General features: G+C 38.3%; 1 protein-coding gene across 5 annotated transcripts in view; it reads right to left on the bottom strand.

Moving 5' to 3' along the window:
- Window positions 1–4,115: 4,115 nt before the first annotated feature.
- pcdh19 (protocadherin 19) overlaps window positions 4,116–25,321 on the bottom strand; it is a 46,277-nt gene continuing 25,071 nt past the window's right edge. For 4 of the 5 annotated variants that reach the window (XM_041255864.1, XM_041255866.1, XM_041255865.1 and 1 more), the window contains exons 3-5: window positions 23,439–23,497; window positions 21,706–21,878; window positions 4,116–5,056 (exon numbers count right to left, since the gene is read on the bottom strand). In XM_041255864.1, the coding sequence (XP_041111798.1) occupies window positions 4,488–5,056; window positions 21,706–21,878; window positions 23,439–23,497 (801 nt within the window). In that variant the 3' untranslated portion in view covers window positions 4,116–4,487. Of the gene's footprint in view, window positions 5,057–21,455; window positions 21,560–21,705; window positions 21,879–23,438; window positions 23,498–25,321 lie in introns of those variants that run through there. The other variant, XM_041255868.1, reaches the window with a different exon arrangement.

Here is a 25,321-nt window from a genome sequence, read left to right as displayed (position 1 = left end):
AGCTGGAAAAATGAAAACAAATTCAGAACCAAAACGAATGCATATGTCTGTATAGGTGTGTATATAAAACCCAGACCATTCACAGACACACGGCCAGCCGAATTTGTGTGTCTATCTACTAATGCAAGTTCCAGGTTTGATTTATTATTTTTCTATTTACGGTACCTTTTCATTAACTTTTCTTTTTCAATTGACAAGCTTTCTGCGTTTAATGAGAAAAGCAGTGGTGTGAAAAGTCCAGCATAATCTAAAGCATTGTTTCATGCCATTGTATGCCAGTAAGTGGAACCTGACAATCAGTTATTTGAAATAAATTTTCACAAGGTTTCCAAACCCATAGCTATTGTAGCTACAATCAGTTGCAATGACATGTGGAATTATAATAGCCTTGCATCAATCTCACAATTGGCTTCTCCTAGGGCTTTGTCAGTCAATCTGAGTCATTTCAGTTAACCCACTTGATAACCAAACCTCATGGCCATATACTGAAAACTACAAATATATTTTGATATTCATGAAATTGCTCTCAACCGCTGCTGGCTTCTTTGACAGCAGTGTATGTATGCAGGTACTGTATATACAGTATATACATTGTAGGCGAGTGTGCAAATAATTGAACTCATTATTCATCTTTTCACTACCTGAGGCCAGGCACTGTTGTAGTAAATTAATATGAAAAGCTCAGCTTTCTCTTTTATCAGTTTCTGTTTTTATTGTAGTTATTGGTACGCACCCTCTGGGATCCCCGTAATGTGAATGCTGATTTTTTCAGTTGCATGTATATATTCTGAAGGGATGAGTTACTTTGCAATTTTCTGAAATCAAAAGCTTGACTGCTGTGTCTTTTCTGAAGTGATGTTAGAGAAAAAAAAATAAAAAAATCCTCCCTGAATTATTATCAAGGAGTTGCTGCTCTTCTAGACCAATGAACTTCAAATTATTTGCCATTCAGGTGCAACCTAGAAAAAAAAAAAAAAAAAAAAAAAAAAAAAACACCAACCCTTGCCCTGCATTTAAAATGCATGACAAATAAAGAAGAATGAAACAACTACTCATTTATTATTTTATTATGTTATACCAAGCTTTTTAAATAAACAAAATAGACTTTTTAACAAAAAATCAATACTAACAAATTGAGCTGCATCAAACTGCTGGCATGAATAGTCAGGGTAACCTGACTGCTGTACTAGCTCCTCTCACATTGTGCTTGACAGTAGCAATGTGTGGCATACATTGAAGTGTTTACATAAGAGATTGCCTCTCAATCATTTTCAGATAGTCATTTATAAATGCAGCCGGGAGTATCAGAAAGTCCTTACATTATAGTAGCAGTCACTTCATGATAAACGACTAACAGCATTCATGTTCCTGTTTCACCCAGAATGCATTGCAAACCTGCCTACGGCAGAGCTGACATGAGTGGATTTCCATGTGGTTTTCTCTAACACTATTTAAAGTGTCATTACATATTATAACTGAACTTCAGCTGCATCTGTGCTTTCTCTATATTGTTAGGGTATCTACAGTCTAGCTATACTACAACATGTGAAGTTACGGTGTATCTTCAGTATAAATGGTTTTAATTAATAAAGTCAATCTACGTTACCTAGCATACAGTACATAACCCATTCATAAAATTATATTTGAATATATGTACCGTAACTCCAGATACACCACCATAGGTTCACACAACGTATTTAGGGTGTCTCTTATGATTCCTAGCTGTGGAAACTGAACAAGTACGGCTATACTGTACAATAACATTTTTAATACAAGGTCTTATACTGTACAATAAGAGACACCCTACACTGAAAATATTGGGGTATATTTGAATTATATAAAACACTGGTAGATTGTTATACTTATTTTCACAAACCTAGTCATGTTAACAAGCAGGTCAATATATCCCTCAGAGGGGAAACCCAGCTGGATTAGTATAAAGTTCAAGGTATTCAGATCCTCCACTGTTTAGATCATTAAACTGGACCCCACTGACTTATAATGAGTCACGCAATTGAAGATGGCATTCCTTTATTTAACATCAGATGTAATGCTATACAATGCTCCCTGTCTACTGAGGTGGAAAAGAACTTGTGAGGAGTAATAACTAGTTATGGGGATATGCAGAAACATACAGAGCATATACAAATCACAGCATGCTCCTCTGAAAACCAGCAGAACTGCTTCCGAGCAACTTAAAACCTGTGCCCATCAATGCAGGGATTTTTTTTTTTATTTTGTTGTTTGTTTTGCTTTCTTATTTTGTTTTTTTTGTTTTATTTTTCCATGAATTTGTGAATTGTGTTGAATGGTGTATTGTTGAAAATTTTAACTAAAATTAATCCAAAAAAAAAAAAAAAAAAAAAAAAGTTGCACATTTACATATGCACTAACTCCAATCAGACATACACAACCACCCTAAAGCAAAACCTGGTGCAGGTGACATCCAAAATGAGCAACCCACACTTTAAAAAAAGGAAAACACAAGGATACAATATGGAGAACATTTAATAGTTTAATAATAAGCGGCTGTATACATTCAGTGATTATTTTATTCTGATGTTCCTGTTGCCACAAGCTGTTTGTGAGACCTGCAAACATTCAGGTTTGAGCCCTGTTTCATTTCAATTCTAATGTTGCTGCGCTTTATTTCAATGTGTTTTATATTGCAAAGCAACTGAAAATCCACTGACTGGTACCATTTTTTTTTTTTAATTCAAATAATCCAGTACATATAGCCTCAATATTCTTGTATATTTTTTTCTCTCTTTGTTTCAGCATTTTTGTTTTTCATAGTCCACAGAAACAATACCTTTGTCTGGTTAACCACATCAGAGATGGGAAGAGAGCAGCTGCTGGTATACAGCCCACTCCCAGTTCAGCTGCATCTACAGTACTAGTTGTGGGATATTTCATTTCCAACTTGGTTTCCCACAGCCTCCCAACTTGGTTCCTCTATCTCTCCCTGCAAGACAACAAACTCACCATACTAGATCAAAAAGACTATGCATTCTCGACACAGATATAAACCTTGGCTTACATACAGAGTAGCAGAAATGTATAGACTGTCTTCCCAGCTCACAAAGCTAGTTTTCAACTTTTTTTAATTTTTTAATTTTTTTACTTAAATATTAAGATTAATTACTCTCCCATCATTTTTCCATTTTTGGTTTGTCTTCCATTTTTATCCAAGCTAATTTAATTGGCGTACCAGGCATTGAACTTTGTACCGTATTTACCCACAAACTTGATGGCACAAGAAATCAACCAATAAGAAACTTTTTTTACAACAAGGTAGCCTGCAAATCAACAGTTGCCAGGGATAACATTTCAAACAAGAGTCCATGTTTTTTTTTTTTTTTGCAAATGAAAAAAAAACAACAACAAACAAAATAAAAAGCCTGTTAATTCAAGTATAACTTACTAATAAAATAACTATACAGCATTACATTTCTCATAATAGATTTTTTAAATTAGTTATAAAATATATTTTGGCATATACTTTTTACTTTTTTTTTTTTCTCTGTGTGTTTGTGTAACAAAACACTAATTTTGCTTCAGCTGAACACCCCTGCTGTTTATTCTTTAAACTTGGAAACATTAAAGGGATTGTCACAAAACAACTGGTTATTAAGAAAAAAAAAATCTATACAGAGCTTTACATACAGCAAGATGTGTGAGTGATGATCATTTCTATAACAAGTCCCATAGCCCAGATGTTAGGCAGTTTAAATGAAGTTAGGTCCCAAGTATTAACAAACTGTAACCCAATACATCTCCCTTTCCCACCCCAAGCCCCTAATAGAGACAGGAGACTCTAATAATTGAGTCATTTCTTTTCCTTCAAGGCTACAAATGTCCACAACTGACTGTTAAGAGTTCAGCTCCATCAGTGTGAAAAACAAAGATCATCCACCACAGCTTCTTCACTGTGAGGAAGGAGGGAGTATCATCTTGAGGGAAACACCAAGGGAGAAGTTCTGTTATCATACAAAGGGAAACTTCGGGTACAATGAGAACACACTGAGGATAGTTTTTTTTTTTTTTTTTTTTTTGATAATATAAAAGCACTGTAGCCACTGGTGACACCTTAAAAAAAAACAAAAAAACACACGCACACACAAATATTTATTTCCACACAGCACGTTATGGTAGTAAAAGAAAAAAGAAAAAAGGCGTAAATCTATTTGTGTCCATTTTTACAGGAGTAAAAACTAGGTGATTTGCTCTCTCTCTCCGGTGAATCAAAGGGGAAGGATTTGGCAAGTTACACAGTAATCAGCACCCTTACAGTTCCCTCTGCTAGGACAGTGAACAAAAAAACAGCTAGAACACAAATCCATGGACTTCAGTCCAAGACACCCTTGATTTCCAGCCAAGCTTATCTCCTATCGAGTAAACGACTCGTCCTTTCAGAAAATAAGCAGATACCCTTAAATGTGTGCTGTAAATTATGTTTAATTTGAACCTTTTATTTCCTCCACTTCTTAGAGAACAATATCTTTGAGCCGTTTCCCGCCTGGTGAGTCTTTGTCTCTGCTGTCGTGAAGGAGTTGGTTGATTTCCCTGACCGATGGCTCACTGTCCTTCCCCTCGGGCTGTCGCAGCAGGCTGTGGTTGGCAATCCTCTCAGCGTCGCGGCGGTGCAGGGTGTTGTAAGAGGCTGGGGGCTTGGAGCAGAGGGGGCTCTTTAAGTGCACGGGCGATGTGAGGGGGCTCACGTCCTCTCGCCCGTTCCCGGCCTCACGGATCGCCCCGTTGGCCTTGGGGCTGCAGATGGGTACATCAACTGTCCTTTTCACTTTCATCTCGCTCCTCTCCAAATCCTGACCAAGCTCAGAGCCATCCTTGCCGAAGGTGGCAAAAGTCCTTTTGGTGCCACAGTCCTCATAGGGCTGGACGTCCACAGTGGTGGCCTCTATGGATAGAGCAATGATGTTGCGGCCATGCTCCGGAGATTTGGCTCGGGCTGGTACTCCGACTCGTGGCATCCAGCAGCGGTCTGAGTGCCCGAGAATCCGGCATTCCTCCCGGCAGTGAAAGGTCTCATTTGGATCTGTGTAGGAAGGAAAAAAGGAAACATCTTTAGCAAAAATGTAATTATATGCCCCCTCTGTGCTGATGTTTTAAAATGTTTTACATTGAGAAACTCAGATAAAAAGACAATACCTTATATTGAAGGTGGAAAGCGGGGGGGAGGGGAAAGTTTGCTTTGTACTGCAGCATGCCATGTTGTAATTGAATAACTAGAGCTAGGTTTGGAAACCTGACTGTGTTCACCCTAACAGCTGTAGTAAATGTTTGGGATAAAATAGATCCTGTTGGGTCTCCTAAAAACATTCACAAGACCCAATCAGAAAAGTGAAGACAGGCAATGACAATAAGCCTTACTATAACACTCTAGAAGTAATAATCTCCTGTCAGTCACATGTCAGTAATAAATGGAACAGAACACAACCTACCATTAAGGGTTTTTTTTTTTCTTTATCAATGTAATTTTTTTATTTATTTTTTGATACATTTGAGTTACAGTCCCCCGGAACATATTTATTATCAGGAGGATTGCACAGCTATGTATATCCACACTACTTGATGGCTGTGTTCTTATGTTTTAACAAACAACATACATACATATATATTTTTTTTTTTAAAAGACACATAGAGTGGATCTGAACTGTCAAATTTAAGGTTGTATTGCTTTTATCAAAAATGTACTTCAATAAATAAACTACGACAATTTATATTTTGAAGTAAAAGAAAAGTTATCATAATGTTTGTGTTGTGGAGGTTGCTGTGGTTATAAATGTATAATTAAGGTGTATAACAGGAACAAAATGCACTGTATACAGTCAGTCTTTTGTTGTATCACGAAGACGTGACAGATTTCACTTGATTATACAGTATGAAGCAACAATCTACATTCAAGTTTCAAGAGCTGTCTACTTTTTCTTTCCCATTATTTAACAAAACTGTTTTTAATAATTTACTCACGTTAACATAGTGCCAGTTCTGCTGCTTCAAACTCTTTGGTTCATTCTATAAATATTTCCTATCAGGCCATCTGGACAGATAACCTTCCCTTCACAGGGACATCTAAGTTGTTAATACTTACCTACACACACACACACACACACACACACACACACACACACACACACACACACACACACACTGTACATACATACCGACAGAACAGGCGCACACATACAGACACACACAAACAAAGGATTAAGTCTCCAGTAGTGCAAATACGTGCATATGTGCTGAAAGAGTTAAAAAATCTGTAGCATCTACAAATCTATAAAAATGTAACAGTCCCCCTAATTAAAAATATGAAAATATTATTATCTTTACAAGCAGTGATACATTCAGCTCCCAGAATGCAACAGATAACATATGAATCAGCTGCTCAACTAGCACACTCTGTCTCGGTGCACAATTGCTAATGTCTGCTTTGTGACAAAGTCCAGTAGGAAACAAACTTAAGAATAACATTCACCATGATGCCTTGGGGTCAAGCTCCACAGCTTGCGAAGTTCCTCTCAGTGATCTGAGAGGCAAAGACAGACAGCAAGGGCATGTGGGAAAGTGTCATTGAACCAAGTATGCGCCTCTATCTTGTGCTTCCGACAAGACATATATCCCAGTTAAAGTCAACAATTATGCTGATTTCTCTTTCTAAGGTGCGTTTCGGCTCTTGAGCCTGGATCAGTCTTTAAAGATTGAATGCCAGTCTATGCTCCATGGCGTTAAAGGGGGCAAAAACTGTCAGTGCAATTTGAGCAGGCTGATAAACAGACTTCTGGTTCAGGAAACAAGGCCATTCTTACACTCAGGTGTCACATATCATTAAAGGAGGTGGTCTGGCAACGTAAAGGAAGGAAAACTCCAGGAAACAGCAGAACTGCTTAGACGAGGGCTCTTTCATCCAGGGATCATCATTAATGTTTTATGAAAGGCTGTGCTGTGGATTTCTTTCACTAGTCTTTGGGGTAAATATTTCACCTTAAATATCAATCAGAGTTTAACCTTCTAGGGACCAGTGCAGGCCACACACACTCAAACATACATAGTAGCCATCACAATGGACACATCCATACTCAAACCATTTATGAGCCTTACATGGCTTTACAACTTGTCACCTGCAAAAAAAGTTAGCGTGTGGTCTATACAAAAAAAAAAAAAACCCTATTCCAGCACAATAAGTGGCTCAATCTACTCTGTAATTACCAGACTCACACACACAGGCCCACATTTTGAAAGGCCTTTTCATCATCAATTGTCAATTGCGTTGCCACAGCAACAATGGCCTGTCTCAAACACACACACACACACACACACTTGTGCACCTGTCAGTAGAAATATTAATACAGACCTAATCAGGTATTCCTGTAAGAGTAAAGTTCTTACCTACACACATGCATTCCCCAGCTCTCCAATAATAACACTAGCTTTTAAAGGATCCTATCTCGAACTCAGTGGAAGCGCTTAACCGATGCAAAAGCACACTTTCACACATAATTATGCATAAAGGTCTTCTTAATAATAAATAACTTAATTATAACGAAAATCTGGACCATTTAATAGCAGCTGGGAGTCCGCTGAAGGGCAATTTAACAAACTATCACGTTGTTTTGAAGTGAAAAACAACACTCAGAGAGTATATTATGATTAAACTAGCTATCACCCTGGATTTCAGTGAGTCACATAAAAGCAAGGCATTTAAAAAAAATAATTCATATCTGAACATATCTCTATACAGTATGCATCTAATAAACTAAGCAATTAAACACTTAGCAATATGAATTGGGCAAGCAAGATAGAAAACAGGCTCCACCAGCTGCAACTGCCTTTTGAGAATCTGTTGGCTAAAGGTTGCCAAGCATTACACATAGCAGAGAAACAGGAAATGCATAGAATTTCATGTTTATCAGTTATAATGTAACATTTAAGATCTTACGAGACATTTAAATTGAGATACAGATGTTATGTAGATAAAGTGCTTTTTTGACATTTTCAATAATAACACAGTGTAACAATTTTTTTTTTTTTTTTTTTTGTTCCTGGGTAGTAAGTGTTATTTCCTAATTGCTTATGCATCAAAAGTATAGAAAATGGTTATTATTCCCCACAAACTTTGCTTTTGTGACCAGGACAGTGATATTTCAAAATATCACTATTTCCAATGGGAAAACGGGCAAATGTGTGTCTTTTCGTTCACATAAAGTCAGAAAAAAACAACATATGAATCCAAATTAACATGTATTTATACTAAAGTAATACAAAAATGACCACAAAAGATTTAGAAGAGAGTAGTTTTTCGAGATTTACGATTATACTGTAAATAGAACTTTACAGTAGAACTTCGGATTTTAAAATGCAAAAAAGAATGAGATCTGAGGCTATGGTTACTATGGGAAGCTATAAGGTATTCATTTAAATAAGTATATTCATATAATTTACATTGAATAGCTTTATATACCAGAATATACCAGTGCTTTAACCATAGTCAATTTGCGGCAAAAAAATACAAGCAATAAGCCTCTTTTTTTGTTTCCATAACATATATAACGTGTTCATATCATAGTGACATTTATAGCATATTCCCATGCCCAACAGAGGAGTGTGGAAACATGCTCTCACCTCTGTCCAGCACACTGACTTCCTTCTGTTCCTTTAATACGGTCCTATTAGCATATGGTAATGCATCGGCAATTAGAAGTGTGTGATGCAAATGTACTCTAGGTGGACATTCAATATTCACGTAGCGCAATCAAATTTGAATTGGGCGAAAGCCCTAATTCATCTGAATACATCAATATCTGTGCAATAATTGCAATGAGCTAGTTCCAATAACTGCACACCTCTAGTTCCAATAACTGCACACCCTTGACTCAAATAGTGTCGGAGTAATGGTCCACTCTGGAGTTGAGTACAATAGCACAAACTTGCAATAGTACAGAACCTCAACAACCCCCCCCCCCCCCCCCCCCCCCCCCCCCCCTTATCCAGATGGGCAGATCAGTTACGTGTTTTATCACTGTATTGATATAATGGACAGGATAGTGTGTTTACATATACAGTTATATGTGTTCTTCACTGCTCTACAGACATATCGGCATCCAACGTGTACAATCAAAGTATGGAAATGAAGATTGAGAGAAGGATGAAGAGGGGAGGGGGGGTCCTGCCTGTTATCTTTGCTGTGTGTTGCCACATATCTGTAAATTAATTGTAGAGATAAGTCATACACCCATCTTGTGGCCCATTGCTTTATTTGGCTGTGGTTAGGTATGCTGTGCATTACCAGTGAGGGGTTAATTAACATTTTAGGGGTGCATTTAGAATTAATTATTATTCTTACAAAAAAAAAAAATGTCATAATGAAAAACCTTACAAACTGGGCTTAATCATGATGTTCAAATGGGTGAGTACAATGAATAACATAATGCATTTCTATGTATTGTGTATATAAAAATGCTTGATTGATGTTTACTTTGCAGGTGAATGAACTCGTTACATTTACAAATCAGAGAGTAACTAGACTTTGTCACGGCACAACATATATTAAAAAAAATAATTTAGAAAAAAAAAAAAAAAACAGACAGTATCCAAAGCCTTTTTTTAATTTTACTTCAAAAACATACAACTATGTTGGATCAGCTGGCCTTTAAAGAAACCTATATAGTATTTCCTTGTGATACAATACTGTCCGCAATCAATAAAGCAGTGGTGTTTTCAGTTCATTAATTTGAAAACTCAACCCCATAGCTTTGGAGCCAATTGTGTATTTGAATGGTTTGTATGTATGTGTGCACGTCTGCTGTCATATCGGTACATACTGTGGCAACACCAATGATAGCAGCTTGTCAAATTACTAATGGTGACTGTCCATCATTCTGCATTCTCGCTGCAATTGCTATATTGGTAGTGAATGTGAAGACGGTTTTGCGAGGCACAAGCAAGATTTGCGAATTGCTCAAAAAACTGCTATATCCCAATGTCTCGCAACTGCTTTGTGCCGTATTTTTTTCAAGGCACAAATTAAGCGAGGGGATTGTGCGAAGATCGACGATCGGGCCCTAGGAGTTGAAATCCTTAAACGTGACAGAGATAACTGCTTATTTGAAGAAAACATCTCCAATAACTTGACCAGCAGTTGGGTTTGTCAGGTTTGGAGTCTTTTCACTCCAAAGAATGAAAGTGACAAATACAAATGGCACTGTAATCTTACAAGAAGAAAACTTGACTACAGTTTCAAACCCTAATGCTTAGAGAGGTAGTTATTCGGAAACGTTATAGACAGTCAATACTGAACTGAGGAATGAGAATAGATATTAAGGACTGTCTCAAGTCTCTATTGTAGGAGAAGAAGCTTTGTGGTACTGTTGTGTTCTATTTCTATTGTTGGTTCAACACTTGTTATTCACAAATAGGAGGGTGCTGAGAAATGAGCAATAACACAAAAAAATGAAATAACAAAATTAAAAAATACACTGCTGTTTGAAAACATTGAAACAGAAGGAGCTGGAACAACATAAAGTAATCACATAGCAGGGCAATGGTTAAAGTCGAATGAGTGCAATAAAACAAGCAGCACTTTAGTCTCTCATTTCTGAAAGTCATCCTGGGTCCAGCTATTCTCATTGCATACAGATGGCATCTTGTGTTATTCCGTATAATAGCGAAACATGATACCTCCCCTCCCACACACTCTTGGCCTGGCAGCCACAACAAAAATAGCCAAGCTATCTTCTCTTATATTGTCACATAGAGAAGAGTACAGAGACACCTCAGACAGCTTGTATGTTGTCTGCTTGTTTGTCGCTAATGAAGGGTAACTGTTTGCATCTGACCAGCTCTGCACTTTTAAACAGCGCCCAAAACTGCTTACACTGAGCAAAAAGCAGGAGTTAATAGGATCCCTAGACCACCAGCCTGCTATCCAACAGGACAAAGTATTTGTGCTCCTGTGATGAGCCAAAATACTTAAAATGCTGATGGTCTTATTTTTGTATGAAGCAAGTACTTCAAAACTACAGCAATACAGCCATATATTTATGGAAAAAAGAAGAGTCAGGGACTGGAAGGTTAACAAAAATCCACTATAAATCTACGGTTTATTGAATTTAAAGCTCCTGACTGGTGATGGATTGACAGCAAAGGCGGCGAGGGATCTGTATTTATCCGCAAATATGGTACAGCTCATCTGGTAATAATGTCACACAATGTTTACTCCGGGCATTTGATTTAAAATGTCCTGAATTTTGAGATGGATGTACGACGAGAAGATAGGCTGTTAATTTTTATGAGGAATTTTACTGCACTTGAAAAGCAGGCGGATTGATGGCACTGGAGCACAAGCCAAGGGATTTCACTTTTGGGGCCACTTTTTTTTTTGCATTCCCATATCACTCACTATTGTGTGGAGCGATTAAAAAGGAATGCATTGGAAGAATGAGTGGAGTTGTCTATCACCAATGGCATCCTATATGAAACACCCTGGTTAAAGAACTTCATACCAGGTCACTAATCCAACCTAAGTTAATAGTAATCAAAATGTGCTTTTTCTGGCAGGGCATTTACGATAAATTAATTATTTTGGTTCCAGCCCATTGTCATGCACCAAACTCCTATGGTACAAATGGACACTTGTGTATGTAAACTTATCCATGGGCTAAATGGGCATGAAGAATTGCCCTTACTTCCTCCCCCAGTGTAAGATTCATCTCAAACCAAATACACAAAGGCTGCTCTTGATTTAGTGGGTCATAGGTTGAAATTCAACACGGGTATGAGGCAAAACAAACCTCCCTCTGGATGCAGGTGCAAGCTGTATTTAACTCTGTGACCTAGCCAATGTACCCCTCCTAGACATAGGGACAGAACAGCAATCCCCCCATTCATCTTATAAGCACTACCAGAAACAATAAAGGGATTTAATAAGACAAGACCAGTAGATTCCTACCCAGTACAAGGATCAGGCTATGTGCCCTCTCCCTGTTGTTAAATTGGAGTGCTGTGACATTAGGAAAGTGTCCTGTTGTACAGCTCCTGTTAAAACTCACCTGGGACAATCCCAAATGGCTGCTGTCATCCTAGTTTTCCTCCTATAAATCACCCAGGAGAAGACTCCTTGGGGACTGCGAGATGGAGTATTATGATCTTGTTTTTACAAATAGTGGAAGCGTAACTGGGTAACCAATCAATCTATAGTACAAGGTAGTTACAGAGTCTCACTTTCCAGTTATTTCCATCTCTCCTTCAGTTCATATTCAGAGTGTATTTTTGTGGTTCACCAGCCAGTCAGCCAGCTAGTAAGCCTGCCTTTTACAAGATATTAAGTATTAATGAAATTACAGCAATTCAGCGGTTCTGTGAAGGATGTCTTACAGATGGTAATTCAAGTGTTTTCTTGACTACTTACATTTCATAGCATTAGTACCAGTCAATTTATCAGGAACTAATTCTGCAGTGGTAATGAGTGCATCTGACAGTTAGTTTCTGCAATGAAATTGCACTGCGATTGTTTTGCAAACAATACAGACAGGGCTAGTTATATCTTCAGAGTCCAATGTAAAATCGCACATAACTTTATGTGTGACCAAAAATAATCCTGTAAATATATATGATCACATTAAACAGATATAATTGAAAAGCAGATAATAAAGAATGAATAAGATTTAATGTACATTAAATAAATGGGATTCTGGGTTTCTGTTTTATCGTATCCACCATAAGATGTCATATCTTAATTAAGCTTTCCCTGGTGAAACACACTGCATAACCAAACGACTTAATGAATAAATAAGCAATTAGCTCCACGACTTGATATAATGAGAGCAAGCCTTTGTCGGACTGGACCTCTCAACAAGTAGAAGGATTGCAATACATCAACGCCTTGCAAGCAACACAAAGAAAGCCACGCAGGAAGGAAAGGGTCCCTGGGGGAGAAGATGGCAGGAATAACGGTGACTGATGCTGCACTTAAAGACAGTGACCATACTGAAAGGCTGCCTAATTTACAATGACATACAAACCAATGTTTTGTGGGTCACACAAGGCTTGTGTGCCATGTAATGAAAGGCAAGGCCATATGATTTATTTGCAAAATAATGTTATTTGAAATCCCTGATGCTTCTTATTAAATCTGAAAGAACACAGAGGTTTTACGTAATGTGTCCTAAGGGAGCCTCAGAAATTCCTTAATTTAGTGCCCATCTTGTATTTATTAGCAGTAATCCAAATGCCATTGGGGGGGGGGGGGGAGTGTACAGGTGAAAGCATTTTAGGAATACACATTTTAACAAACGGTGTGCCTCGTGTTTAAACTTGATTGAGCTATCTGGCCAATTTACAGCCAGGTCCTGTAGTGCGTGAAGTGCAATAGTGATGAAGCAGAGACTGCAAATCATTTCTTAGTAGGAAACTACTTGGATTGGTGGGGGGGGGGGGGGGGGGGGTCATTGGTTGATAGCTTTCTAAAAAAGTAAATTAATCTCTATGAACCACATTGTTGTTCAAATCATTAAAGGTACTACTAATCCCTGCCTTTGTCTAAAACATACTGCTTCATTCCCTTAATAGGTTTGCTTTTTTAAGTCTAAATGTAGCAAACACACACACACACACACACACACACACACATACTTACATACACACACATGAAAACACATGTAAATAATAAAAGGTGATTTATTTTTCATATCAATAGTCATTGCAATCTTCTGGATGACTCAAGGGGCAATCTCAGGAGTCAAGGGTAGTCTCAGGAGAAGTACAGGAACTCTTGATAACAAACAGAGGCTAAGCTTTCTCTTCTCTGCTTTCTCCTTCAATTTCGATCTCGCTGACTGCATGTGCCTTGCAGGATTTAGCAGGATTAAGGAGAGGTAGAGAGTTCAAGCTGCCTAATATTTAAACCTACAGGCTGGCCCCAAGATTAAAAGCCACCTACCAAATGATACTGAGGGTAATCTTAATGTAACTAAATATGGATGTCATAAATGAGGACAGTATTAAACGTGCATGTCTAAAAGAAGGGTTTTTGTCATGTTATTATGAAGGGTCGAAAGGGTGACTTAATAAACACCTTGGCCATGACGTGACAGAAAGCAGTTAATATTATTACTGTCTTGGGTGTCCTAATCGAGAGATACGGCAATCAATTTTGCTACATTGCGTGACAAAGGACCCCATTGATTAATGCAAATAAAACGGAAAAAAATGCAACCACAGACTCATTTGTTTTAAAGGCGCCAACGTTCACCCCTAATTCAGAGGCAATGACCCTGCAGAGCGGTCTGCTCAAAAGCAGAAGATAGTGAGGTGATGTGCTCTAGTGGTCAGAGCTATGGGTTGAGGGGCAGTGTAGCTCAGTAGTTTGAGCTGAGGACTGTGAGCTGAAAATTCTAGTCATAAATACTGTACACACTGTTTTAAAGGGTTCAAGCTGAAGCCGTACCTGCTTACAGATAAGACAGTGGTATCCCAAGGAATTAAATTCCATTAGTCCCATTCTGCCCATGACAGATATAAACCCATGTGGACATCTCACCCAAGCGCTGCTCAACAAATCAATTCAGCCTTGCTTACAACAGCTGGGAACTCGGCACAGGGCTGTGCACTCAGCTGCAATACAGAAATCTCTAAAACTTGATTTCCCAACAAGATGTTGCCTGCTTGAAAATAACTGTTACATAATTAATCTAATGCCAAGTGTCATTCAGGCTTGGGCATTTGGATCTGAGTGGACTATATAGTTTTATATTCTATTTTATCCTTGTACTGTCAGAGCAGAAGAATGAGTTTCTTCTTTGTTTTTTTTCTTTCATGACTTAAAAGAGCCTATGGAAGTAGGACAATATAAGATTGTACAATGAAGCCAGCTACCCACACATAAAGAGGTGTTTTTCAGATGTATCCCCCTCGAGATAGAAAGATTGAAATGCCCAAAGTCAATTCTAGGACTCTGTTTGATCTCAGTATAGCAGCTGTGCGGACATCACAGATCTCAGTTCTCAGCTTCAACTATTTTGCCAGTTTCTGAAACAATTATATAGTTGAGTTTTTTAAAGTGATGCTGTCTAGTGCAACTTGCATAAATTAGTAGCATCCCCCAGATAAAAGTGCCATGAAACATAAAATGTTTTTTACTGCTGGAGGAATAAAAGCCTGCGAGAGGAAAACAAAGTCACAAGGTTCTTTTCAAGGGCTACCTCCTTGGATCAGGGCAGGGAATATTCAAGAGGGCAAAGGGAAAAAAGGCTGGAGGATTCAGGTCAGTAATAGCGGAGTTTCACCCTTTGAGGAGAACAGCCGCTGTGTTTCAGCTGGAATCTGAAGCTACCGCCTCTGCTTGTCTTTGGTAGTTATATGGCTGGTACCCCTCCTAAGTACTGTGATCTGTCAGCGCTGTCATTAAAAAACTCATTTCAGAGCATTCTTGTGAGCTATACAATTTTATAGCTACTTGATTCTTTTTTATTCTTTTAGGAAGAGGTGTGTGTGGGGGTGTTAGGCCAAGCAGTCTGTTGAATTATAAAGGTAAATTACTGCCTTAAGGGTGAATGATTTAAATTATACATGATTCATCTGGACACTGTGTGGTGTTAAGGGGGTTGGTTGTAAATATAACCAAACAAAAAATGATAGCATGTCCCCCAAAACCTTCTGGCTTTATCTGTTGGCGTTTAAAAACAATCCATTAAGATCTCCCATTTACTTATACAATCTCCCGCTGAAAATGCATAATCCGGCATACATCTTGCTCTAATGCTCTGAGTTTTAATCCTATCGCAGGGAGCTCATGGCAATTTATATTATACCAGAATCCTATGTGATCGGTGTGTATGTGTGTGTAAAGGGCAAGAAAAGGAAGAAGCTGGTTGAGCTGGAAAAAAGAACAACCGCTCACAGACCTTAATGTTTATCTAATATCCGTTTATAAGTAAATACTTACATTTAATAAAATCCCCTCTCTATCAAATTAACTACTATAGGATACAGACCAAAGGTCCAGGGTAATAACTTTTTTTTTTTTCTCTGCTACTAAACTCCTGTAATTATACCACAGCAGAGAGATCTATTAATAGAAAGCAGCTTCATTATATTGAATTTCATTAACATTTTAATATAATGGAATTAAAAGTGACAGAGATAAACTGAAAAGCTCTATTGGACTGCCAGAATGAAAAAGAAAACAAACAGTTGGGTCCCTCTTTTCTTTGGCTGCATAATACAAATACAGACTCTTAGAAAACAGGTCTGTAGAATCTGATAAGAAACACCCACTTCAGCATTTTCATTTTTACCTGGAGAAATTGTAATTATGAACCCAAGTGATCTGCAGAAAATGAAGGGTGTGAAAAAAGCTTATTCTGTTTGTTTTTTTTCTCCAGTCGAACTGTTGAGAAAGATAGATTATGTATTCTGGACAGAAACTCAGCAGCTTCCTTTTTATTCTGTCAGGAGATAGTTGGTTATCAAACAATAGATACTGTTTTCCCTGTGCAAACAACAAGGCTTTCATCTTGCCACTAGACCATTATTTTCCAGGAAAGAAAACATATTATTTAAACTACAGACTCCATCTTTTTTGTTTAGACAGAAAAAGAAAAACAGATTGCTCATAATCTCCCCCCACCCCCTGTAAGGCTTTAAGTGATAATTTGCTCCAAAATGAGTGATCTGCTGGAGTTAATGGAATGCTGGGGAAGATTCCAATGGGACGGATGCCAGGGTCTGCAGCAGGCAACCTCGGCCCCAGGAGGACTAGACTCTCTGGTGTCAGTTGTGCTGAGCTCTGAGTAACAAGAACTCGCCAGGCAGGACTCTGCTGGGCTAAAGAGAATCATGGCAAAGAACTAGATAGCCACAGGTCAGCACTGTGTCAGAACTAAAGTGAGGTTCAGACCTGAAATTCTTGGAAGCACATTGGTTTAAAGCTCTCGTTTGCAAAAATCCAAAAGGAAGGTTAGGAAAGGGAAATAATAATAATAATAACAAAAGACCGAATTTCAATCTTTAAACTCAAGCTACAGTTACCTAGTCTCACAGTTAACGGATCTAGCCAATCAGCCCTCAGTCCATCCCTTTAAAAACTAAGCAGCACAGTATCTTTAACAGACCACTAGTCCAGACTGTCTCCCTGTTCTCAACTCCAACCGCTAGATTGATCTACCAGCCAGTAAAGTAATCTGTTCTCACCATGCCTCAGTCCTAGCCTGTTCTATCCAGACCTATAGGTTTAACCTGCCATTGTTTGTCTATATGGAGGTCCAGTGTTTTTTCCTACCTCTAATGGCCCCAAGGGGTCAGACCACCCATGTTTGGGATCAGTTGTAGGGAAGGGCATGTCGGTGCACAGCATCGCCTTCTGCTGGCCCAGGAAGTGAACAGCTCCTGATGTCTGACTCCGATCAATATGCATAGCTAATGAGCTAATGACTCATCACCTGGGACCATACCAGGAAGCTCAGATTACGGGTAGCATGGCCGTCTGTCTCATTAACTTTTAAACAAGTTCCTTTTATTAACTCAGCAAACTCAGCTTGTCTTCCTCAGATGCAGCTAAAGAGTAGAGACCCAGGTGAGGGACTTCCTCTAAAAATCCCAGGTGATCATCGGCTGGGCAGGGGGAGTTCAAGGTAGAAGGTGAGGGCAACAAGACAGGCTGACCTGCTTTTAGAATGAAAGACTTCAGGGGGTCTTCTAGGGTCTCAATCTTTACACCAACCCAGTCACTTTTAATTTTTCACATTCAATTTGTCACCCTGTTCTTTCACTGCTCTGGCCTTTTAAAATAATAAAAATATGTATTCTTCTGAAAAAGGGTTATGTTAACCCAAACAGTCAGTTTTAATGATATAAAATAATAAACCAGGGAAAAACAGGACAGAACAGACAATAACTCTATTCCTGACAGCAGATGTAAATATCAGTAATATAAATGTGGTCTTAAAAAGGTTTTTAAATAAAACTCTGAAGTCCACCATTCTCACTCTGACCTCAGCTTTAAGCTGTGAAATCAATTCTATAAACTCAGTGCTTTAAGGAAGAAAAAACAGGGTGATTCTCCAGCAGAGCAAAATTAAACCCACAAAACTCAGCAGTAGCTTTATTAGTGACAATAACAACAATGTATTAACTTATGCATTTCCTTGCACACATCTTACCTATCAAAAATATATCTCACCATCTAACCTAACCAACCACTAATATTTTTTTATGCAATTGTCATTTGTCAATGCCCATATGTTGAAAACATGCTCTCCTTTCTTTTTTTTTCTCTTTTACTATTAACACAATGAAAAAAACCCTTTAGACTCGATATTAAGTGCCAGTGTTATTGCTGTTTGCAAGCTCCGGGACGTCAGCTCAGCTATTACAAACCTCCTGGTCTGCCGATCAGGGAGGGGAAAGATTTCCCGAAAATGGAAGGATGATTATTACAAAGCCCGCAGCACAGAGAATAAAAAGCCTTGATGAATTGCCAACGAGGGACGCCAGCACCTCCTGATTCTAATTCAGCTCTTGAGTTTGTCTTGCCAGCCTCATTGTTTTAGCAAAGAAGAAAACGTCTGAGTTGCAAAATTGAATATTCCCTGACTACAACAACACCCCTCAGAGCTGTATTTGAATCTCCTTCCAAAACATTACAAATATAAATATTCGCTTCTGTTAGACGTGTAACCTGTTCATTTTTAAGTTCCGCTGAGTGATAATGGGCACCACCAACCAGTGATGAAGGCTCTCAGTCTGTTTTACATTGTGTTTAGTGCTATAGCTGTTAAGAGACAATAACTCAAAATTAGATACACTAGGTTTGCACTTCAAATCTCCCCTAATACCATCTGCTACTAGTAAAAGCACTGTTGCAGTTCCAAGTGAATTATAATAGTAATTATTAATAGTATATTAGCATCACAGGTTGTGTTAGGAAATGGCAGCGCTATGGGAAATAACCACAACATTGTTTACAATTGTAAAAAAAAATCTATTATTTCATCTGTGTCAGAAGATTTGTGTATATTTGAAGGTTATGGAATGGTACTGTGGACTAATGAACTTCCTGTTACTGTTATAAATATTTTTTAAAGAACAGCTGTTTACTGATAATGTAGCTCAGCAGTCTATGGGTTTGCATGGCTTGCCGAGAGGTTCATAAAACAAATAGCTTGAAGGCATTAGACACGCTTTACTTGAAATAAGTGACCCAACGACCCACCCTACCCCTTTGGGCATGCGGTAGCCCCTTTTAGCTTGCTAAAATACTTACCAGATTGATTACAATGGGGAAGAGAGCTGCACCGCAACCCTCTGCAGCCTCCAGACAGAAGCATCACAAAAGAGATATAAACACTATCTCTCTTTGAGTTACAGTAGTGCTAAATAGGGTGCAGGCGGTCAGTGGGTCACAAGGTCATAGATTAAAACACTGCCTTAGGACTCAGAGCCTGTACCTTCAAGCAACATCCCAGCATGATGTGTGGGAAGCTGAGCTGTAAGAAGCAGGGTCTGTCAAAATGAGGGTTCAGTCTGCTTTTTTGAATGTGAAAAACTCCACAGCAGTTATACAAGAGTTCTGAACAACATTCTATCCAAAGCAACTGTGAAGTCCCTTGAAAAATGAGACCACATTCCAATCATGTAGGTACCAGAAAGGCTAAAAGGGACTACCCTATAAATACTGCATCTTCTTATCCCACATATTAGTATGAAGACAGGGTTTCTGAAAAAAAGGAATACGAGCTTTCCCTGTGCAAATATCAGCAGCAACTGTGAGAATGATAAACATTTACATTGCAAAGTGAACCAGAGAAAATAGAATGGGTTTTATAGCACCCCCTTCCTTCCCCTGCTTGTGTTTGTTTGGAAGAAAAAATAAAAAAGGAAGACTTTGTAAAGAAACACCCCTTTTCCTTTGGCAATTACTCTGTTTGAAATCTGCCGTAATCCCCACAGATACTCCAGCTCAGAAGAATTCCCATTGCAAATCTTTAAAGGTTGCATGTTTGTCTTGTTTTATTACTTGTTTTTCATGTATTGTTACTAATTAACATTGATTAATGTTTTACTTCCATTTTCTTTTAACAACACCAATTGCAATACAAACACACACACACACACACACACACACACACACACACACACACACACACACACACACACACAAAAACAATAAACAAAGACAGATAGGGGTTTCAGATGAAAGCAAATAAAGCAAATACATATTGACCATGTCCCTGTCGCCCTAAATGGCCAATGTGACTCTTGTCAGCCTGAGAATCTTCATAACGTGATGTTCCTTTACAATCAGCTCTACTGGAATCCCTAATCCTCTTTCTCTTCGGTCTGTGTTGCTCTAACTGTTAAACTACTACCACTCAGTTTCTTCTTGCATGGCTCTTCCATCTTTTTTTTCACTCCTGCTTGTGAGCTACAGAGCAAACACTTACCCAGCACCTTCAGCTTCTCCCCATGATGCAAACACTACAATTACACAAACAAACTCATGAATTCTGCTGTGAAATGGAAATCCACCTTCCTTCGAAAGAATTCCTTCACTGCACCATTCTCCAATAAATCAACTGTATCAGTTATTTGTAGGATGAGAGAGAGTTCCCATGTCAGTATATCTAATCTGTTTTTAGAAATGCAATAGGTTCAGTGCTAGGAGGTGTCCTTAACTCTTGGGGTCTTCTGTCTCAATTTTATGATTTCAGATATGCATTGTAGGGCTATTATGTTTAGTTTCACATCTTACTAAATTCCCCTATGAATGTGTTAAGGTATATAAATAAGTTTTGCAGATAGTTCTGAGAACATTAATTGATTCAATCGGAATACCTGTCAATTTTTCTGTGATAATACCTTTTATTTTTACTCTATTACTGTAGAGCTTTTCAATAGTGTGTTTGAAAACAGAGTTCTCTCTCTTTTTTTTGTCTACTTAAGCTGTAATTTAGAAAGATAGCTTTGACATGTCTAAATCACAATCTGAACACAGAACATCACACCCCTAAGGGTCTGAAAATACAAGCTTTTGTGTCTCTTTTCACAGGTGGCATATACTTCCCTTCAAAAGCTCCCCTAACATATCAGTGTGACTGACAGTGCCGAATGCCCATATGACCTCCTACGCTCTTGCCAACAGTATCTGATGTCTTTACAATAAAAAACAACATTAATTTCCACTAAGGGATGTAGCTGAATAATGCAAGAGTTTAAGAGAGAAAAAAATGCATATTTTAACCTTCCACCTTCATTAGACTAATTGCTGCCATTCATACAGATCTGTTTTGGGATATTCATAACAAAAATTTAAAAAATCTGAGTCATCAAACTTTATGAATGTCATTAAAAAACATATCTGTTTATCAGTATGGCTCTCTTTTGTCTGTTTGCCTGCCAGCCTGTCTTCCAAGCTAAATCTTTTTTGATAGCCCCAAAACAACAGGCTCAATAACCTTGAACTTTCACGGAAGAACAGCCAAAGTATGTGAGGTGTCAGGTAACTGGTTATCGCTATGGAGTCTACCGTCAAACAGCAGAGCTCCTGAAAGACAAAAAAGGGTTTCGACCATCAGAAACCAGTTCACGTGTCCTGTTGAAAGCTATCAGAACAGCAGGTCAAGTCTCCAGATAATTAACAAGCCAGTTAGTTCTCCCTATGGCACACACGCTTGGAAAAGGTAAGCTTACCTTGGTCAGGGAGCTGAGAGCCAGTGGAGGGCACACTCATATTTAGTACATCATTGACGGCCGTGTCAGCATACAGCCCTCTCTGGACATCGTGTTCACTGTCAGTTTGGTCGCTCTCTTCATGACCACTGTCCTTGAGACTGTTCCCTTCCAAGTCCTTGAAAGTTGAAGTGCTAGAATGTAGAGCAAAAAAAAAAAACAACGTTGATTTACTGTCAAGTAAGTCCGATCAGATAACGTGTCTCTCCCTGTCTCTCTCTAACTCTTGCCCGAAGCGCGTCTGCTCTCTGCAGCCGAGGCGTCCTGATGGATCAGATTAATAACAGGACAGCAAGCAATCTCAAGCTCATCTTGGCAGGCCTGACTAAATATAGTCTGTCATTCCTGGCAGTGTGGTAGGCAGCTGAACTGGTAGGGTGTTGGTGGCTCAGAAACCTAATTTCTCTACTTTGATGGTCAACAGGTTGTTGGTTCAGTCTTGTCTTCGGTGGAAACTGGACCTGCTCAATCTGATACAAGCATTATTGGGTTTAGGGATAACCCTGTATATAGTCCATATACCAGCATAGTGCATTGGGGAGGTGTGGGGGTGTGCTGTTTCTATTGAAGGATAACCTGGATCTACAGTTATCTTCTATCATTGTCTGGTAACTGGGTCTGTATTTTTGCAGTTTATGAATAACCTAGATTTCTTCCAGTTACTGAGCTGGGTATAACATTTTCTGGCTGACTACCCTCAGGTAACAAATAGGCTATTTTATCTTTATCTCTGATCAAAAGAACATCCTATTTCCCAGTCAACTAAACCATTTTCATTTTGGAGAGCCCACTTGTAAATTGAACAGCCAACAGTTTTCCTAATGTATTTCATTAACAGGTTTCGAGTCTGCAGTAGCAGCTGTATAGGAGGCTGATGTGATCAGTGTAATTTCACCTATCCCCCAGTATAGTCTAGACCTCGAAGGGGAATTCCTTTGTATCAAACGACAGCGTCTTCACTTAAATGCTGTTTGTTTCCATAAATACAAGGCCGTTTTTAGAGTGGGCTTAATGGATTAAAAATCTCAAGCCCACACACACACAGACAAAGAAAGAATGCTCTATTTGTGCAGATGAAGTAAGAATCATAACAGTAATCACCCTGGACCCTCCACAAAGTCTCTGTGTTCTACATCTTCACAGTCCCTTGTTGCTAGACTCCTGGTGCATGTTATAATTATATCATGTTTACACTTAAACGCATACCCCGTTGTTAAATATATATTATGGGGACATTTTTAAAACAGTTTCTGGTCTCTACAAACTACAACCTCTATTTCAAAATGTTTTTTTTTTCTTCATTTTTTCAGTTGGACCAAAAATGGACCACATTTTAGTATCAGAAATATATCTGTAAAAAAATTAATCAATAAATAAGTCAAGAACAAATTATGTTAATATCAAATAGTCAAATAGTATTTACATTTTCAAAACAGCCTGATGCATTTTGTTGAGGCAGCGATTTTGAAATGGAGACATCAATATTAGACATCCAGACTCGCTGTATACATGAAAATGGTGCATTGATAAACAGATACATGCCTGCTATTAAATAATATTTCTGGTCCACGTCACTTAGTATCAATATAAATATTGCTTGTATTACTTTGGGCATAGTGAATATTAACGCACAAACAAGCACTTTATATATTTTTTAAAATAGAAGCATGCATAATATGTCAAAGAAGATATACCTTTTAATGAGGTGAGCCCTGCTGTTCACATAACTGGAATCAATGGAATAGTTTTCAGTCTGAAAGGGAAAAGAAAAGAAACAAAAGTAATTAGGTGGGCACTAAAACAAAGAACATTTCCTCCCAGTGTTATATGAGAAAAAAGGTGAGCTGTTTCATCTTCCAATTTGTTTTTTTTAATCTGCAAAATATTTTAACAAGTACACAAAACAAAACACAACATGGTAGCTAACCTCCAACAGACTCACAATAGGGGAGATGCACAGTTAGATTCAAATATTGGCAAGGACAATTTAATTTTTATTGATTACAGTAAAAGATACACATTGCCTTAACATGTTATGAAACAAAACACATAAATACACACCTAAAATACCTTGCAAAGAAGTTTTTTTCTTAATTATTTAATTTTTTTATTATTTAATGCTACATATTTTAAAACCTGTTACATCCGCAAAGAGTTCTGACAGGTATCGGTTTCTTCCAGCAACTTTCTGAAATAGTAATTCAGACCCAAGAGAACACACAGAACATCAAAACAGCAATAACAGGTCAATGCACGCAGCAGAGAAAAGTAACTGGTTTTCAGAAGTAAACCCTGTAACCTTCAGGTACGCAACAGGGCTGCTCTGAAACCTGTTAGAAAGCATGCATTCCAATTGCCTCAGACCCAGGGTTAATTTCCACTGACTTAAGTCAATCCTGAGTCATTGCTGATCTCTTTTCATACCAGGATACCAAAGTGTATTAGTCACCATGGAAACTCGGCCTGTCTTTCAGTGCAGCCTGACCTAAAACAGTAGTGTTCATTCTGAATTTAAAATCACATAGCTCCCAACAAAATGTGTTCACCGTGGGGATTTTTGGCAGAACATTACATAATTGTAATTTAAAACACAGTGTGTGAACCAACATCTCAAGAACCAGCTACGTTTAACCGAATACTACTTTTCTTGACAACTTAAAACAAATGCTATAATTTCCTCAGGCAATTGTGCAGTTTTTGTCATGTATATGCTTTCTACGTTTTCTTAAGACTGGAAGTGGTTTAGTTACTCCAGAGCATTTAGTTAAAAAAGGGAAAGCGCTCTAAAAAATCTTAGAGAAGTACTCCAGGTGGTTGAACATGGTAGGTGTGCTTAAAACTAAGTAAACAAGTAAGGGCATGTGTATTATTTAGGTGTGGCAGTCTTTAATCACGTTACAAACAAGATAATCTTTTATGTAACCATAACAGGATGGTGATTGAGATTTGTGGCGGTGATGCGATCTGGAGGCAGTGAAGGTAAACATGGGACTCTGCTACTGAACTAATTAAACCTTAACTCATTGTTATCGGCAAGGTAATTTTTGAAAGTGCTTTAATTAACATTTTATTAGTAGCACTTAATTGAGAGGGCTGCTGTTTACTCTCACGGTTGCTGGCAGTGGTGATGGAGGTTGTGGTGTCTGCCCATACAGTGGAGCATCCAATGTGACACCATTAACACTGAGGTAATTGGTTTTGCCAATTATTTACACACTTGCAGGGTGTATATTTTTCTGAAATGCCACCTGTGTTCCAATTTGGTCCCGGTGAGGCCTCATTATAGTTCTGCACAGGTACCCAGGGTTAATTAACGAATGTGAGTGACAGAAAGAAACCAGGTTAAACTTAATTAAAGGGACAGTGTACACATTTACAATGAAGCCCAACCCAGATTCAGGTTCTAATTGGTTCAGATGGAAAAACAGTTTGCTAATACTGTCTCTTGAGAGACTAAGTTCAATCAGACTGTGGATCGCCCTACATTTGTAGCAAAACTTACCTCCTTTACAATCCCATGCCCTTGGGTAGTGTTAATAATCCATTTGTATCCCTTGTCTATCAATGAAATCTCAAA

Source organism: Polyodon spathula, chromosome 7 (genome assembly GCF_017654505.1).
Source record: "Polyodon spathula isolate WHYD16114869_AA chromosome 7, ASM1765450v1, whole genome shotgun sequence".
NCBI classification, from domain to species: domain Eukaryota; kingdom Metazoa; phylum Chordata; class Actinopteri; order Acipenseriformes; family Polyodontidae; genus Polyodon; species Polyodon spathula.
This window is presented reverse-complemented; position numbering and strand designations above follow the sequence as displayed.